Source organism: Chrysochloris asiatica, unplaced genomic scaffold, assembly GCF_000296735.1.
Source record: "Chrysochloris asiatica unplaced genomic scaffold, ChrAsi1.0 scaffold00423, whole genome shotgun sequence".
In the NCBI taxonomy this organism is placed as follows: domain Eukaryota; kingdom Metazoa; phylum Chordata; class Mammalia; order Afrosoricida; family Chrysochloridae; genus Chrysochloris; species Chrysochloris asiatica.
The window spans coordinates 564597-580456 of record NW_006408941.1 but is presented as its reverse complement, the minus strand read 5'-3'; the positions used below and the strand labels follow the sequence as shown (position 1 = coordinate 580456).

The following is a 15860-nucleotide window of genomic DNA, read 5'->3' as shown; positions in this document are numbered from 1 at the left end:
TGGCAACACAAGGAGGGCCAAGGGTGTGCTCCAGACAGGCTCTTGTATGTTTGGGCTCAGACAGGAGATGCTGCCCTGGGGTGCGGCAGGGCCTAGCCACCCTGGGCCCCAAGGCATGGAGAAGGCCACCCCCCTCACTGCTGGAGTAAAACCCCTGGGAACAAATGAACAAACAGAACCAGAGGAACTAAAGGAAAACAAGGAGGGGAGGCAGAGATGGGCAGGCTTAGGGGAAGATGGCAGTCTCTCCACCCCCTGCCCAGGGCCAGGGGAAACTTGGCTCACAGATTGGGGGACAGTGCCCCTATCTCCCTCTGGCCCTGGGACTGACAACTAAGAGACTGGGCAGGAGCTCAATAGCTGTCTGGACAATTCCTCTTCCCTCTGGGTTCTGAAGGCGGGGTGAAGAGTGCCCTCACCCTCATCATGGGGGACTTGAGGGAACTGAGGCTTCCCACTGACCTGGGACCCTCATCCCAGAGAACTTCTAGGAGGCTCCCTCCCACCAAGCCGGTACCTGAGACCTGGGCAGACAGAGCGCAGCAGGGAGGCAGGGGAGGGACGGGAGCAGGGCAAAGCGTGGGGCACATGTACCCACGCTCACCCAAGATGGCCCGGCCCAGCAGCCTTCCAAAGCCTGGCCAAGGTCACTCCTCAGCAAAGTCCCTGTCTATGTCCATGTAGGGCTCCTCAATGTAGCTGACAAGGGCAGAGGGTGACTGGCGATCTGGGTTCAACAGGATGGACACTGTCTCCTTCCAGTACGAGAAGCTGATGCAGGAGCTCTGGGTGAAGAGAAGGAGCGGAGGCTGGGGGGCACCTGGAGAACCCAGGTCAAGCCTGGCACCCTGTGGGGAGGGCCTTGGTAAGGGGACAGAGAGTAGCCCATGCAGGGACCATGAACCCTGGATCCCTTCGGAGTGACCTGCTACCCATGTAATGCTCGCCAAGGGGGTAGGGTGCTCACGTTCTCCAGGCAGGTACTGTCCTTGTCCTTGTGTAGGTAATGCTGCTGCCAGAAGCGCAGCAGGTTGTGGAAGTTGTTGAGCAGGAAGCCTGGGTACTTCTTGCTGTGCTCCATCCGCTGTAGCAGCCTCAGGTATAAAGGCAACCGGTCTTTGCGTCGGGCCAGCATCAGGATCACTAGGCTGGTGTTAAGGCAGCTGACGTTCTCCTGCAAGACCCCAGGCCAGCTGGGTGAGGGGCACCCTGGGCCTAGACCATGCAAGGCCCTGGCAGTATCCATGGGCTGAAAACTAAGCTGCCCTGAATGAGTCTGAGGCGGGGGGTAGGGGGGGGAGAACACCACCAGTGACAGCAGCAGTAACTCTCTACCCTTACACCTGTTTCTACTCCCACCCAGATAACTTGCTCACCCTGCTGGGAACCCCCTTAGTCTAGCTAGCATCTACCCATCCAGGTCTCAGTGCAGGCGCTATGTCTTCCTGGAAGCCTGGATCCCCAGGCAGGAATGGGTGCATGTTAGATGCATTTAGCTGATAAGATTCAATTGACACCAGATTGTGGCCCTACAAGGGCAGAGCCTTGGCATCCTGTTCACCCTGCATCCCCAGCATGGGCCGAGAACCCCAGTCTCAATACATGTTTATTAGGTGAAGGAATAAGAACCATCCGGAGAGGTACTCAGAGAGAAGGGATGGCTACACAGTGGGTTAGTGAAGGAGCTGGGAGTCAAACTCTGCTTCCAAAGCCCCGCACAGCAGGAGAGGTGGAAAAGAGCACTGGACCGGAGTCAGAACACAGTGCCTGTCTCAGGAGGCTTGTACTCTTCTCTGCTGTTGTTAAGTGCCACTGAATCAGTTCTGACTCACAGCGACCCTGTAGGGTTTCCAAGGAGTGGCTGGTGGGTTTGAACTGCTGGCCTGTGGTTAGTAGTCCAATGATTACCCTTCAGTACCACACCAGGACCCTCTATAAAATGGGTGCCGATTCCTGCCTACATAAAAATGCTTACTGGGCAAAGTCTGTAGATTAGTTGGAAGAGTTTCCTAGGAACCAAGAGATGGTCTCAGGAGATGTACCTCTAGGGTCAGGTGAGACATACAAACTGTATTGGCCCCAAGATGAGGAACCTGCTTTCCATTTGCCTTTCCTGCTGCATGCTGGCCAGGGCCCTCACCTGAGTCAGTGTCTGCACATGGATGATGTTGATGAGGCGGAAGAGGAAGGACATCTGGGTAGGCACCTGGGATATGTAGGCAAGCAGGCGGCACTCGGACAGGACCTCGGCCACTGGGGACATAGAACAGAATGGTGAGCTGGGAAGCCAGGCACCCAAAGCTCCAGTCAAGCCCCTGTTGGGTCCTGAGTCTCTTGGGAGTCGTTCCTCACTGTCAAAACCATTACAAATGAAGCCAAGTGCAGCAGGAACTCAGAATGCACCTTTCCTTTGGAATCAAGCTCCGGGACCCTCCTCTCTCCCAAAGTCTGTCTGCAATGCTCCCCATTCTCACCCAGCCTGGCTCCAGACCTTTATCTATATTATTCATAGCAGTTTCCATCCACAGAAAAATATGTCAACTAAAAACAAGACAAAAAACCCCCCCACAAAACCCCAAAATACAAAGTCTGGAGAGTTTTCTAGAGCCCCTAATGTACATTCACACCCACGGCTGGCACCACTGTGTGCCCCTTGACCTTGACCACTTGGGTGTTGAGTGCAGTTCTGCCAAGTCTTTTCTGGATCCTTGTTAGAGGGGCCAGATGTTGGACATCAGTGCTGGTGGATTCACCTTTCATGTCCACTTGGTTTTCGAATCGGTCCAGTGACAGAGTGACGCAGCGCACCAGCATGTTGGAGTCGACCAGTGAGCTGTTGATCTGCTTCAGGAACACCTGGAACTGGAGCAGAGACTGAGCTGACACACAGGTGTTGGCCCGCTGGCTGGAGACGGGCAGGTCACTGTGGCTCAGGAAGGTGAGGACCAGCTATAAAGAGCACAACCAAGAGTTCAACCCAGATTCTCTGACACAACCCCCAGTGTTTCTCACTGAAGGGGGCTGGCCTCCTCTCATTTTTTACTTTCACTCATTCAAGCAGAGTGTCAATTCCATGAGCTTAATACACCAGGTCTAGTCCCTCCCTCCTGGGGATTCCATCATGGCATCCCCACACTACCTCACACCCTCACACCTATCCAAGGATGTTTACTGGACATTTAGTGGCACGGTGCTGGTCTTAACAAGTTTGCTGAGGATGTTTACTGGCCACTGACTCCCCAGTATTTTCCAATAGAAAGCCAGCACCTGGAGACTGGCCAGGACCAAGGCTCCAAGTTGACTTTTCCACAATCCAGCAAACCGCAGGGAGCCCTGGGTTAGTCTTACCTTTGCATCAGTGTTGATGTACTTATTGAATCTCTTGAATGCATCCAAGTTGAATTTCATCAGCTCCCCCAGGAGGTCAAAGTAACTCTGAAGCACATCCCTTGACTTGCACTCGCTGTCCACAATGCAGTACAGGATGTGCTGGGGTGAGGAGAAGACAGGGTGATGCCATGAAGGCTGCGGAGCCCTGGAGACAACAGCAGAGGCAGCTGCTGCCCCCACCTGCCTCTCCCCAGGGCCGAGCACACACTCAGACCACACAGTATCTTATCTGCATCCAGCAAACATTCAGGTCGACAGACCCTGCTCTCCTGGTCTAGCTTCTGGTCTGAGGACACTCCAAGGGCAGGGCCAGGCTGAGGTAGGGAGCTACGGGCCCATCTCGCTTGTCCAGCACCCAAGGCTGAAGCGCGCGACCTGCTCTTTGGTCACAAGATTCAGGGTTTCTGGCTTCAGGTGATGGGTGACTCCCCCGGGATGTAACCATCTACCACTGCCTGAGTGCTGATCCACTCAAGTTAACAAAGAATAGAGAGGACACATTTTGACCCTATGGTTTGCCATTGTGTTTATGAATGAAATTGTTTAAGTTTATACCAAAATCAATAAATTATCAAGAGTATTGAAGTCCTTGATTTAAAATTTTTACAACAGTTAAACTGTTACCAACATTTTCCAAATTCCATTGATTTGGATTCATTTTTTTCCTTATGAATTTTATATAAGATTTGTTTCATGGGTTCAATTCTTGCCTCTATCAGTTTTTAAAAAAATCAATAGTAGTTTTAGCCAGTTTGTTCTCCTCTACCCCACCTTTAGTAAGTATTACTTTTTCTGGAGGTCATTATTTCAAAGGGGTAATTAACTTTTCATCAGTATCAAAACATCCTCAGGGTCAAAAGGCCTTGCTGGGTAGTTTTAGCATTTAACCTTCCTCCATGGCCACCACCCCCCCGCCCCACTGGTCCCGTAAGCACCCCTGGGGAACCCAGAGCAAATCATAGGGCAATCCACACTGGCATTTAAACTACAGAGATGCAGTCTCCTCCTGACAAGCAGCGTAGGGCTGAGGGCAGGAACGCTCTACGGGGAAAGGGGGGAACGGGACACCCAATACCCCGGCTCCTCAGGCTATTACCTCCAGAAGGCCTCGCTTCAGCAGGAACATCTGGTCTGCATAGGAGGTGGTCCCTCGGAGGAAACTCTCCACAGCCCGAGCTTGCCAAAACCTGCGACCCAAATGTTGACCCCTGGCCCAGGTGGCTAAGGCTGCCCTCTTCTGGCCCATGCTCATTCCCCAAGGGGCTGGGAGATATTATTTACACTCCCTTTTTATTTACTCAACATTTACTGAACACTGAGCCATTTATGCAACATTACACATCAGACTAATGTTGGAGACACAGCAGGGAGCAAGACAGTCCCCGTCATCACAGAGCTGACAGCCCAGCTCTGTGGTTCTTTCAGGGAGACTGGTGTCGTCTAGGATCAAAGGGCTGGCCCTGGCTGAGTCACGTAGGAAGATGCACTCCAGGCTTTACTCTTTCAGAACAGAGAGGGCATGGACTTGAGAGGAAGACCTCACTGCTGATGAGCTGGTCTAGAGAAGATGTGGCTGAGGCTGCTTCAGTGGTCCCACAGGACAGAGCTGGGATCCATGAGGGAGAGTTCTGGCAAGGCAGACTGAGGTGACAGGGGCACAGGTGGGTCCGGCACCTACTGACAGCTTATGGCCAGCCCTGGTGAAATTCCTCCCTGACCTGCTACCTCCTGTTCATAAACTTGAAGACTCATTTTAGATGAGTTTAAGAATTCTCTAAGCAGCTCACCCTGTCCATGCCCAGACTTCACCAGCATCCCCCCGTCCCACAGCTCCTTCGCACACCGCACCAAGATGCTTGTTTTGTCCTGTGTGCTTCCCATACCCAGGGAGTCCGGGTCAGCTTGCTGTTTCTCTTCCGCCTGTGCAGCACAGAACACGTGCTTGGTAACTGCTTGGTCAACTCTAGAAATACACTGGTGGTCAGCAGCAGATGCTGACACTGGTCTGCTGAGCCAACACAGGGGCCCTGGAGTATTCAGACTTCAGAGGTGGACAATGATGACAACAGGAAGTATTTCTAAGCACTTGAGGAACCCTTGGCTCCTGGAGCCCTCAGGATGACAGGCAGCTAGCCCCAGACCCACCTAAAAGACGACTCTGCTGGCTCCTTCTTCATGACCTGCAGCAGACGCGTTAATAAGCCCCTCTTCCCATCACAAACCAAACTCCTGAAAGAAACATGGGAGACCAGTGAGCTGAAGAGCTGACAGGCACCTGAGGAGCCCGATAGGCACCAAGTTCCACCTGGCCAAAAGACTATTGTCTTGGGCTCCTGGGGCTGGGTCACTTTTCTGGCTTAAATGGGCACAAAAACCACGGGAACGCTTTCAAGAGTGTAGGACAGCTCCCTGCTCTATCTAGGTCTCGAGCAGCCCAAAGACTCTTGTAATCAGAACCAAACAGCCATACCCCCCTCTCGCCAGCTTTCTCTTTCTGGGCCCACTGGCAAGTGCTTGGAAGTCAAAACCAGAGTTAACTAACTGCTGGAGGAAGGGCTGTTTCTAGCAACAGGTCATCATGGAGCCTGTCAGATGGGGCTACAAGTCAGAGCCACTAGGCTGAGGCAGAAAGCAGCCTGGGCCCCTGGCTTCGTTCCAGCTAAGCCCTGGACAAACAGCCATGCCTCTAGGCCCCAGCTTCATGAAGGACCATGAAGCAAAGACAGTAGCTAAGGAAGTGACTCAGGCCCCAGCACTGGGGGAAGTGTGGAGTATCTGGGCTTGGAAACTCCCTCTTCCAATAGAACAACTCTATGTTCATCCATTAACAGACATGAGAGTAGAACTGTGTTCATTTTAATTTGAAGAGTTTTGCTCTCTTAAAAAAAACAAACAAACAAAAAAAGTTGGGGAATCCAAGTTCTCGTTGTTGGAGGGAGTTCCCCCAACTCTGCTCTAAAGACGAGGCAAACCTCCCAGGAATGTGCCAGACACAGAATTTGCATTTAGGAAATGGGACTGAGCTCTTGGCAGAGGCTGGGGAGCTTGCTCTGTGAGCCGGTCAGCAAAGATGCCTATGCATGTATGAGTGACATGGGAATGGGGACACAGAAGCTACACCACGCTTGCCTGGGTGTGCCGCTGTGAAGCCCAGGACCAGCAGGCAGCCCGGGTGGGGACTCTGAGCTACACCCCACCCACCTGTCAGTGTTGAGGACTGCTTCCACCTCAGGGATGTTGGCCTTGAGAGAGATGGCACTGAGCTCATTCAGCTCTTGGTTGTTGAGCAGCAGGTACTTGTTCCTGAAATAATACGGTTGCTGTGTCAGCCTGGGCGTGAGCAGGGAGGTGGAGAGTGCTTTCTCTCCCAGTGCTTCATACTCCTGGAGTTGGTATTCGGCCCTAACACCCACCCATCTGACTGCCATCCTCCTGGAACAAGGCCTCTTCCAGCATCTCCCCACCTTTCTTTTTCCTATGGAAATTATCTATTTGATTTCTCAAAAGTACCTCCAACTTAACCAGTTCAAATCAAGTGCATTGTTTAACTTCTCAAGCCTAGTCCTAGTTCAGTGTTCCCACCAGGAGGCCTGTTGTCAAACAAGTCATGTACACTGCCCAGCCATCAGTGCCATGCGAGCAACTCAAAGACCTTAAGATGATCCTTCCCTAAAAAATCAATACCTCACACAGAATCCCGAGCGATTTCAGAAAACAGGAATCTAATCACCCCACTCTCATTGAAACATTTCCACAGCTTCACACCATCTTTTGAAGAAATCACACTTAAGCCTCCAAGTGTGAGTCCCAAGGCCCTGCATGATGGGACCAACAGTGAACTTTCCAGCCTCACGCTAAGCTGAGCCCCAAAATCACAGTCTGCACAACACCCGAACACCTGCTGCCCCTTTGTGTGGGACCTCTGTGCGTGCTACAGCTTTTGGCTAAAACACGCTAGAAAGGGAGACTTCATCCTTTTTTACCCAACTAACTATGCCTGACACATGAGGCCCAGTTGACAAGTTGCTTCTTTGGGACAAGGTCCCTGACTACGCTCTAGCCAGGTCAGGACCCTTGCCAAAAGTTCTCTCACAGAACCACACTCTTTCACCTCAATACAATCTCTGCTTCTCACTGTACATCCAATGGTGTGAGTCTCTGATTAATGTCTGTTTCACTGCTCACACTAACCCCTTCATAACAATAGGGATTCTGACGATCCCCACTCATCACTGTATTCCCAGAGCCTAGCATCGTGTCTGCACATACAAGTGCTCAGATTTAAGAAGCTGATAAAAGCTAAGCTTGCACTTGCTCAGAAATTAAAAACAAAAACAAAAACTGAACAAATTATTAATATATTGGAACCATTTTTCAGGAGATTCACCTACCTCCTGGTGCCCCTATATGTCCTTTACACAGAGAACCTCTCTAAGAGGATGGCTAACACAGGACAAGATGAAAGTTACAAAGCAGAGGTCTCTGGGTTAAGGGCTACTAGCTCATACAAAGCTTCACTTGAAATAAGGCTAATCTTAAAAAAAAAAAAAAAATAATAACAGTGCTACAACTGATCACCTCCTTTTTTTTACTTCCCCAATTATAAAAAAAAAAAAAAAAAAAAAAACATAATCTTTTCATATGCAAGTTTTAACTTTTTGTTTTCCTTGGGGGGACAAAACCAGAAGCTATGTAATAGTGGGCCCAGCTAGGCAGCTGCTGCCTGTATGTCCCAGGTCATCAAGATCCTTCCAACATCATGGTCAAGGGTCAATTGTCATTCATCCTTCCCCTGCTCTGTTTTCCTTAGATAGCACAATTATTTTCCTAGTCTTTTTCTAATGAAGTTGAAAAATAAATGAGAGTAATACATGTTTCCAGAAAAGTGGGAGAGAGAACATTTTCTTGTGGTGGTGAAGAACAGTCCATCTATTCAACAGGTAAACAAACACACACTGCCTCTGCCCACCTGAGGTTCCTATATGGCTGCTGTGGCCTCTACTCTGTCCACTCCTACTTCAGAGGGACAGAGGGCTGAGACATGTACTGACTCCAAGGGTCACCACTTTCTGCTTGCTTCCTAGGGCAGCTGCGAGAGTTAAGGGGAAGCTCAGTGCAGTGCCTGGCATTGAGGAAAGGTGGGATAAGCCAAAGGGCTGGCCGCTCTGAGGTGAAAGTAGACTGTTCACCAGCTCCTAGCTCTCTCTCCTGAGCTAAGGTCAGTGAAGCGAAAAGAAGAGGCCACTGGGAGATGACCCAACACCTCTCTTCCAGGGGTGCTCTCATACTTACTCATGGTGGTCACTGAAACTCTGGAGAAGCCTCAAGAACTGTATCTTCAAGGTGATGTCCTAGAAGGTAATGTATATCCTCAGTGTTAATATCACAGCTGCAACGCTCCAAGAACAGCCAGAAGTTCTGGTGAGTCTGGCCATGTCACTTGGCTTCTCTGAAGCCCTCTACTCATGCACATTGGGGACTTTTCTTTAAAACCGTTCATTAACTCCCACACCTGACAGGTAATGCAGTAAACCAACAGGCCAACATACTGGCTAAGAAATGACAAAGTTCTTTCAAATATCAGGCTGAGGTCCTGAGGAAGAAATGGACCCCCAGAGAGTCAGCAGTGAAGAAAGGACTTAGTTCAGAACAGGGAGCACAGGACTGATGCAGCGGCTCTTGGGGAGGGGGAGGAGTGGACACGAGACCGACTCATGCCTGGGCTTGGGTTTGGATGCCACGCAGGTACCAGACAGAACCTTGGTGTGTCTAACACCTGGGAAGTTTAAAAACATGGTAAAAGAACAGTGGAAAAACTCCGTAACTGAAGTTGTCAAGGACTTCATTCTTCTTGGATCAACTATCAACACTTATGGAAGCAGCAGTCAAGAAATCAAACGACTACTGCATTAGGAAAATCTGCTGCACACGACCTTTCTAAAGTGTTGAAAAGCAAAGATGTCAGTTTGAGGACTAACGTGTGCCTGACCCAAGCCATGGTATTTTCAATAACCTCATATGCATGTGAAAGTTGGACAGTAAATAAGGAAGACCACAGAAGAATTGATGCTTTTGAGTTATGGTGTTGGAGGAGAATATGAAAGTGCCATGGGCTGCCCACAGAACCAACAAATCTGTGTTGGAAGAAGTGCAGCCAGAGTGCTCTTTGGAGGTCAAGATGGCCAAATTTCGTCTCTCATACTTGGGACATATTGTCAGGAGGGGCAAGAAGGATACCATGTTTGGTAAGGTGGAGGGTCAGAGAAAAAGAGGAAGACCCCCAGCAAGATGGATTGGCCAAGTGGCAGCATCAATGGGCTGAAGCGTGGCAATAGTACTGAGGTTGGCCCAGGATGGGGCAGTGTTTTGTTCTGCTGTGCATAAGGTCGCTATGAGTTGGCACCAACTTGATGGCACCTAACAACACCACCAGCCAGCCCAAGGAGCTGACAAAGAAGCTTGTCTCGCTGGTGGTTGGAGGGGAGCCTTCCACAAGAAGCAGAAACCCTGTGGCTCATACCAGGGAGCTAGAGCCAAGACACTGCACATAAAAACGGACTCTGGGCCAGCTGTACACTCAAAGCATCTGGGAGAAACAAAAGCAAATGTGCTCTGCAAAGTTACCTCCGGGACCCACGGTACCCAGCTATCTACTGGGAAAAAAAAACCCCTCTCAAGAGCAGCGTTCCAGAAACATTATAAAAATATGAAGTCCTAATTCTGAGGACTCCACTGAAAGCAGTAGTATCCTGTGAGCAATCTTAAAGAGACCACAAGAAAGCACACTGTAAATGATTAAAGAGATGAGAATGCAACAGAATTCTAGGGAAAAGACTGACTGCAACACAATGAACAAAGACCAAGACGTTTTTGAAAAAAGACTCAGATATAATGCAAAATATGTTCACCTGAAATAAAAAGCTCCAATGGATGAGCTGAACAGATAATCTGACAAATCCAAAGGGAAAAATGCTGAAGTGGCAGAGCATTCTGAGGGTACTACCCAGAATGCAGGGCAGAGCACTTTTCCACTCATCATGGTGGGCAAGCCTACAAGGCCAACAGGGCGAGGAAGTATTGTCTTCTGTTGGCAAAACAGAAGCTCAAAGGTTCATACTGAGTGGCACAACAGGCCTGAGCCCCAGCTCGGTGCTCTCTCTAGGGTCCTTGGGAGAGACGAGGTACAGGTGAGTTCTTGATACTTGTGGGGGAAGGGGGAAGGCATCCTAAAGCCCTTTTTTGGTATGATATGAAGAGCACAGAATAAGGAAACAAATGCTGCTAGTTACTGGAGGGACGTGAGCTCCCCATGCTGGACATACAAGGGGAGGCTGGCTAGTGTTCTGAGGCAGTAATGTCTCCAAAGGGATTTCTGCATCAGTGGAGGGGTAGAGCCAGATCCTCCACTGAGGTTGTTGTTAAGTGCTGCTGAGTTGATTTTGACTCATAGTGACCCTATATAGGGTTTTCGAGGAGCTTGAACTGCTGACCTTGCAGTCCAGGACAAGAAAAGAGAGGCTCAAACATTCACACTGAGTGGTACAGCAGGCCGGAGCCCTAGTTCCACACCAGGACTTGCCACAGCACCACACCCTAAGTCTCTGCTCTGTTCCCAAGGAAAAAAAAGAGTAGAAAGGGTCAGCAGCAGCAGCAGCAGCAGACTCCTGACAAGTCAAGTCCCATCTATCCCAGGGCCCCTTGCTTACCGGGCTACAGTCACAGTTCTGGTTGTGACCATGGAGGACAAGGGCAGATGCAGAATGCTTCCTCCAAATCAGCTTGTCAAACAAATTATTGAGCCCTGGTATCAGCTTGAATTCTGCAATCATTCTGTGAACCTGGATGGGCAGGAAGGGAAAGCAGTTAAGACAGATGTGTTACATGATTTGAGTCTCATGCTCAGCACATCCAATAATAATCTCAGGAGGAAGAAAGCAACAGTCAGTATCCAGTATTGAGATTTAGAGAAACAGCTACACATACCGTACCCCTCACCACCCCACCCTCTACTACACATACATATGCTTTAAAACTCTGCTCATCAATCCTTACAATAATCCTATGAGTGCTACTGTATGGTAGGTCCTAGCTATCTCAACAGCATGAGTTTAGGCTCCAACTTAGCCCTGGGCTTGATTTTCCGCTCTGCGTGTACAAACTCTACTAACTTAGTATTTTCACCATCATTAAAATGAAAATACTCCTCATACGTTACACTAGGATAAATTCCAATTAAGATACAAAGACTGAAAAATTAAACTCTAAACGATCCTAGAAAAAATGTGTGAGAAGAAATTTTAAAAAATTAATCTAAGAGTAGGAAAGCCCTAAGGTATTATACGTTATAAACGCAGGAACGAAAAAAGAATTGTTAAACCAAACCACATGAGCTTTTTAAAATTCTGTGTAGAAAACCTCTGCAACATGCAAATGGAGAACGGATCAGCAACTTCCACACAGGCAGAGAGCAGCTTTCCTTTATACGGAGACCTCAAACTCTTAAAACCACCACCACCACCACCACCACACCAACCCTCCAAGAAAGATGTGCAAAGGAGACAGACAGGACACAGAAAACAGAAAAGGTTCTGAAATATATTAAAGGTATTCAACTTCACTTATAGTATAAAGAGAAATGCCAATTAGAAGTCATTTTTCACTTTTTCAAACTGACAACTAAGTTTTATAAAAGTGTGTTGGTGACTCTTGAACCTTGGTTTTCCATGCTTTATATTATATAACAGTCACGGGAGAGTAGAGGGAGGAATAACCAGAAATACCACCATAGAAAGCTTGTTGTAAGTCCATCTTCTGCCTGGAACTGACTGGAATACCTAAAAAGGGGTTACAATATGTCCAGTATAGGGCTGGGCAACTTGAACATTGGCTACCCAAAATGGGGGGAGGGATACAAAGGAAGGAAGTGACTGGCTTACAAGCTTTCAAGAGGGATCCTAGATTGACAGAGCGGGGAAGAGGGTGGAGTCTTAAGTGAGTAATATCCAACCTGTCTAGGAAGGGATGATGAAAAGAAATGCGGATGGGTCTCTTGTGATGCAGGGGTGAATAATTGTTATCAGGATGGATTGTGAGGACTGGAAAGGTAAAGGTGGATATTTTATAGCAAGGAGGGATGTGATTAACCTTTCAGTCTAGGAGCGGAGGCCCCTGGGACCATCACTGGAGAAGAGTAGAGATCGGGACCCCACCCAGAGAAGCAGCGAGGCCTGAGACCGAGACAGAGAGGATGACATGAAGAGATGGAGTGGCTGAGGACTTGAGATCCAGGGAGGGAAGGGAGCTGTGTGCTGAGGACTGTGGGGAGAGAGGGGGGTTCCTGCGGGGTATAACCTTTGGTTGGGTGATGATGCATGGACAGGATGGTAACTATGGCAATGAAACGATGTATGATAGAATGAGGGTAAAGCTAATGTTCCCCCATGTAAACTATCACACACTAAAAGGGGGAAAAAAAAGTGTGTTGGTGAGGGTGTGGCATCAGGCACCTCACACACTGCTGGGGGGACCTGAGAGTATAAACATTCAGTGGACTAAGTACAAAGCTACTCATGGCAGCATCACACAACCTATACCGCCATCAACAGGGATCAGTTAAATAAATGATGATATACCCAGTACCCACTGCCATCGAGTTGATTCTGAGCCACAGTGAGTCTATGCAGGATTTCCAAGGCTGTAAATCTTTATGAGAGCAGAAAGCCTCATCTTTCTTCCATGGAGCTGCTGGTGGTTTTTAATTGCTGACCTTGGAGTTCACAGTCCACAGTGCCACCAGGGCTCCTTAATGGGACACAAGGCACAAGTAAAAAGGAATCAAGGTCTTTTATATGTAGTGAGCTGAACACTTGCCAAAGTATAATGTTAAGAAAGCTGCTGAGTGAACGTGGTCAGGGGGCAGCTCAGGGCCTGGCTCAGAGAGTGACTGCTCTGCCGATGATTTTCATGAGCACCAGTGGGATGGAGTTTCCAGTCTCATGATTTCAAGTGAGCCCAGATGGGTAAGAGAACTTGGTCAGTGGCACACACACAGGACGCTCCCCTAATTAGCTACCTTAGACCATCAGCTCCCTGAAGGCAGCGTCTGTAGGTCCGTGTCCCCATCGTGCCTGCACACAGCACAGCAGAAGCTGAGCAAGTGCCGGCTGACTGTAAATGAGAATGTGCCAGTGAGACATGAGTTCTCAGTCGGCCAGGAATTCTAAGCCCAGCTGACAGTCTACCCAAGAAAGTAGAGATACAACTGTAGTGTTAAGAGACCACATGATTCATAGAAACAGGCTATCAGGAAGGCTCAGGGAACAGGACACTGTGGCAGTGAGGTGGCAGAAAGAAGAGTCAGGGCAGCAGTTTAATGTGGGCTCTCAATGCTTGGCAGCCCAGAGCACGGCTCTCTGTGCTTGGTTTTCTCACATAGCAAGTGCAGGGAAAGGTCCCACTATCTGTTACGTAACTTAGCAAATGTTCAAAAATACAAATGCACATCACTGTGAATGTGCCTTTGAAAACTAAAGCATGCAATGCATGGAAGATATCATTACTAATATTTTTATAAAAATGCATTCCATCTTGAGGGAAGGAGCACCAGTATTGTGGGTGATCAGCACAATGAACTGGATTTATCCAGGTCCTAGCTTCAAATACCAACTCTATGCTGGTGACTCCCAAAGCCCCCAACCTCTCTCCTAACTCCACGTGCAAGTAATTCCAGTGCCGATTCTCACACACCAAACCTAACTTGTTCAAGACTAAACACATTTTCCTCCCTAAGCCCACTCCTCTCCTCCTCTTTCTGATCTGAAACCATTTCGATAAATGGCAGATCCATCTTCCCATCTGCTTACACACAAAACCTTAGGAGTCATCCTAATTCCTCCTCTTTCTCAAACACCACATTCAAACCATCAGCGAATCCTATTTGTTCCACCTTCCAAACAGATCCAGAATGTAAGCACTTCTCACAACCAATATGCTGGTCCCAGCTGCTATCATCTCTTGGTTTGATTACAACAAGAGCACATAATGTATCACCCCACTTCCATCCTTTCTGTCTTTAAAAGAGCAGCCAGAAGAATGACTTCCTATTTCACTCAGAGTGAAAACCGAAGTCCTTCAAATGGCCTACAAAAACCAAATGTGATCTGGCCACATATCACCTCAGATGTTTTCTTACCTTTTTTCAGTCCATTCACCTACACAACATATATGAGGTCTGCCCCCACAACTCCTGTGTCTTTGCTTCCTCTGTCTGGTAGGCTGACCCGACTATTAGTACAGCCAGCTCTCATTTACTTCAGGACACTGACATGCCAAAGATCATCTTTTCAAAAAATCAGTTTCCCTGATCTTCAATCTAAACTTACCCATCACCTCTCCCCTGTCCCTTTCTAAGGTTCCCCCGCCGCCCAACATTTATCATCATCTAAATCCTGGTAGGAACCAACTCGATGGCACTTAACAACAAAAAAGTCCTAACGTAAGAACTGGACTTGAATTCTACTCCACTATTTACCAGCTTCCTGACAAGGAACAACTATTCCCTCTCACTTGTAAAATGGAACTACTTGCACCTACCTCACAGTTGTTGTGAGGAACAAGGTTAGTCCAATGTCCGATTCAATATGGCACATAAGGAATTCAGGGCCCCTAGGTTCCCTTCCCACTAAACTGCCCCCATCTCCTTCCTGGCTAGTTCTATTTCTAGAAGAAACCATCCCAAGGACACAACTAGCTGGAGAGAGCCACCTCTCCTCAATCTTGAGGAGTGCTGTACACTTCCAGAGTCACCTTGCTCTTATAATCGGTTGGAGGTTCTTGTTCCTTCCTCCTAGAATTGCTTCAAGGCACAGGAAACCCCAGTGCACATCTGGAGCCCCCGTTGTAACCCAGTTTTCATAACTTGACATAGCTCTAGGTTCTGCCCCATCACACTGGCAACTCCTCCACTGTCATCCTGCAGACATCGACTCTTTGTTTTTCACATTAACAAGGTCAAGTAATGTCACTAAGCGGCCCACTCCCAACCTGCATATCAATGCCCTGTCTGGAAATGGAGCCCATAGCAAGGTACAATGAAGATTACAAGCTCTGGAATCAGACCTGTGTCCTTAAGCATAACACGAGGATCCGTTAAACCACCCTCTGTGCTTTCCTGGGTGAGTGAGAGCCATTCTGGGAGGAGGCATAACAAAGGCCTTGACACACCATCAGCACTCAGGAAATGAGTGCTTTTAGCTCCCCCAGCTCTAAGACTTCGGGGAGGAGCCCACCTGGTTTCGCTGACGCCCCATCAGCAGCACGCAGAGGACATAGAGCACTTCCAGTTTGTACATGATCTCGTGCATGATCTTCATTGACTGGGGCAGCTGGGTCCTAGTTGAAGTGTGAGGCAGGCCATTCTCCTCAGAAGCCCCTGGAGGAGGGAACACAATGGAGGCTGGAACAGCCACCAG

The 15860-nt window shown here is 48.7% G+C and overlaps 1 protein-coding gene across 1 annotated transcript in view; it reads right to left on the bottom strand.

Annotated features, from left to right (window-relative positions):
- Positions 1 to 647: 647 nt before the first annotated feature.
- The window catches only part of TRPC4AP (transient receptor potential cation channel, subfamily C, member 4 associated protein), a 126973-nt gene continuing 111760 nt past the window's right edge, over positions 648 to 15860 (bottom strand). The window contains exons 8-18 of the mRNA XM_006876883.1: positions 15678 to 15844; positions 11097 to 11228; positions 8683 to 8741; positions 6592 to 6693; positions 5536 to 5619; positions 4487 to 4577; positions 3349 to 3489; positions 2754 to 2862; positions 2141 to 2253; positions 968 to 1174; positions 648 to 785 (exon numbers count right to left, since the gene is read on the bottom strand). Of these exons, the coding sequence (XP_006876945.1) occupies positions 648 to 785; positions 968 to 1174; positions 2141 to 2253; positions 2754 to 2862; positions 3349 to 3489; positions 4487 to 4577; positions 5536 to 5619; positions 6592 to 6693; positions 8683 to 8741; positions 11097 to 11228; positions 15678 to 15844 (1343 nt within the window). The remainder of the gene's footprint in view (positions 786 to 967; positions 1175 to 2140; positions 2254 to 2753; positions 2863 to 3348; positions 3490 to 4486; positions 4578 to 5535; positions 5620 to 6591; positions 6694 to 8682; positions 8742 to 11096; positions 11229 to 15677; positions 15845 to 15860) is intronic.